Source organism: Lipotes vexillifer, unplaced genomic scaffold (genome assembly GCF_000442215.2).
Source record: "Lipotes vexillifer unplaced genomic scaffold, Lipotes_vexillifer_v1.1 scaffold1003, whole genome shotgun sequence".
Taxonomy (NCBI): Eukaryota; Metazoa; Chordata; class Mammalia; order Artiodactyla; family Lipotidae; genus Lipotes; species Lipotes vexillifer.
Genome location: NW_006798890.1, coordinates 2848062 through 2849757, shown reverse-complemented (window position 1 = coordinate 2849757; position 1696 = coordinate 2848062). Strand labels below are relative to the sequence as shown.

At 59.7% G+C, this 1696-nt stretch overlaps 1 protein-coding gene across 3 annotated transcripts in view; it reads left to right on the top strand.

Moving 5' to 3' along the window:
* The window catches only part of PODN (podocan), a 22803-nt gene that overhangs the window by 18335 nt on the left and 2772 nt on the right, over positions 1-1696 (top strand). For 2 of the 3 annotated variants that reach the window (XM_007471178.1, XM_007471176.1), the window contains one exon: positions 1000-1189. In XM_007471178.1, the coding sequence (XP_007471240.1) occupies positions 1000-1162 (163 nt within the window). In that variant the 3' untranslated portion in view covers positions 1163-1189. Of the gene's footprint in view, positions 1-999; positions 1190-1696 lie in introns of those variants that run through there. The other variant, XM_007471177.1, reaches the window with a different exon arrangement.

Sequence of the window (1696 nt, the reverse complement as noted above, 5' to 3'; positions counted from 1 at the left end):
TCCTGCTGACCAGCTGTGTGACCCTGGGTACATCACAGAACCCCACTGAGCCCCTGTTTCCTCAGCGCTCAAGGGTGGGGACAGTCCTGGCCAGGCCTGGTGAGGTTCATAGGTTTGTGAAAGGGCCTTAGAAGATTTAAAAAGCAGCGCATGTGGGTGTTATTGATGTTCCTGTGGCAGGAGGGGACCACAGAAAGCATCTTCCCAGTTTACACCTGGGAAGGCTGAAGCCCAGAGAGCACAGGTGACCACTGTGTCCACAGCTGTCCAGGCTGGGCCTGGGCCTCAGATCCAGGACAGCAGATGTTCAGGTCCTCGCTGGGTTCTGGGGGTTTTGAATGATTCAGGGGACCCAGCTATGCAAGGAGCTTCCATACAGCAGAGCCAGAGTGGTTCTTCCCACCATCCCCATCCCCCAAGTCAGAGAGGAGACAGATCAGAGTAAGGCAGTATGTGCACTCCTGGGGGCTTTGTGACCCAGAAGGCCAGGCTGGGTGACATCGGGGTGGTGTGACCTGTGCCTCTCGGCTCCTGCAGGAGACTGAGGTGCAGAGAGTTGAGGGGGCCTGAGATCAAGCCCAGCCTCCCTCTCCCCAAACCTAAGTGTGTCCCTGGCCCAGCTTGGCCCTGGCCTTGTCTGTGTGCCCCTCCACATCTGGCACCAAGGCGACTCCAGGCTGGCAGCGCAGGAGCCTCAGGCCTAGAGGTTAATGCCAAAGGGCAGGCAGAGAGGAGGTGTCTGTGTCTGCACCCCCAAATCATAGTGAGAGCACATATGGGGGAGGCTTTCCCTCCGCTGCACTGGGTCACCCCTACCCCTCAGCAGCAGCCACATTGAACAGCTTGAGCTCCCCGTGACACCTGCGCTCCTGAGCCGCCTCCTTTTGTGTTTGCCGCGCGTCTTCCCGGAGGGCCCGTCCTCTGCGCTCCACTTCTGGGCTGGGTTGGTGTGGGCGCGGTCAGGCCCCGGCGCTGACCCCACGTGGGTGGCCTGCACAGGTTTAACAAGCTGGCCGTGGGCTCTGTGGTGGAAAGTGCCTTCCAGAGGCTGAAGCACCTGCAGGTCTTGGACATAGAAGGCAACCATGAGTATGGTGACGTTTCCAAGGACCGGGGCCGGATGGAAGAGGAAGAGCAGGAGGAGGACGAGGAAAGGTGGTAGTGACAGGGTAACTGCACCTGACATAGGTAGGTGGTCCGTGCGGGGTGCACTGACCTGCTTCACCAGATTCCTGGCCCTGACCCCAGTCTAGGTCTTTCTGTCCTTTCTTCACCCTCTGTCCCCTGCTTCATCATTCATTTTGCAAATCTGTTAGAGCACTTGGTATGCTCAGGCCCTGAGTGAGAGGTCGGGTATGACAGTGCACCTGTGGGAGGCCGGCTGGAGCCGGGGGCCTCCATGCAGGGTGATGCATCCCTGATGGGACCCGCACAGGGGCTGGGATGGTGGGAGCAGGGAATGAATGTGGGGCCCTGGGAGGAGGCTACTGCTGATTCCAAGCCAGAGATGATGGGGGCGGATGGTGAGGATGCAGACAAGCAGCTGGGCCTGAAAAGAGTCTGGGGGTGCACACCTGAGGCGCCCAAGTAGTCCTGCTGGACATGGGGTGAGGGAGAAGACAAGATACCAGTTCTAGCTTGGAATTCCAGGTGGACGATAGTACCGGGAGGAGCAGGTTTGGCGGGGGGGGGGGGG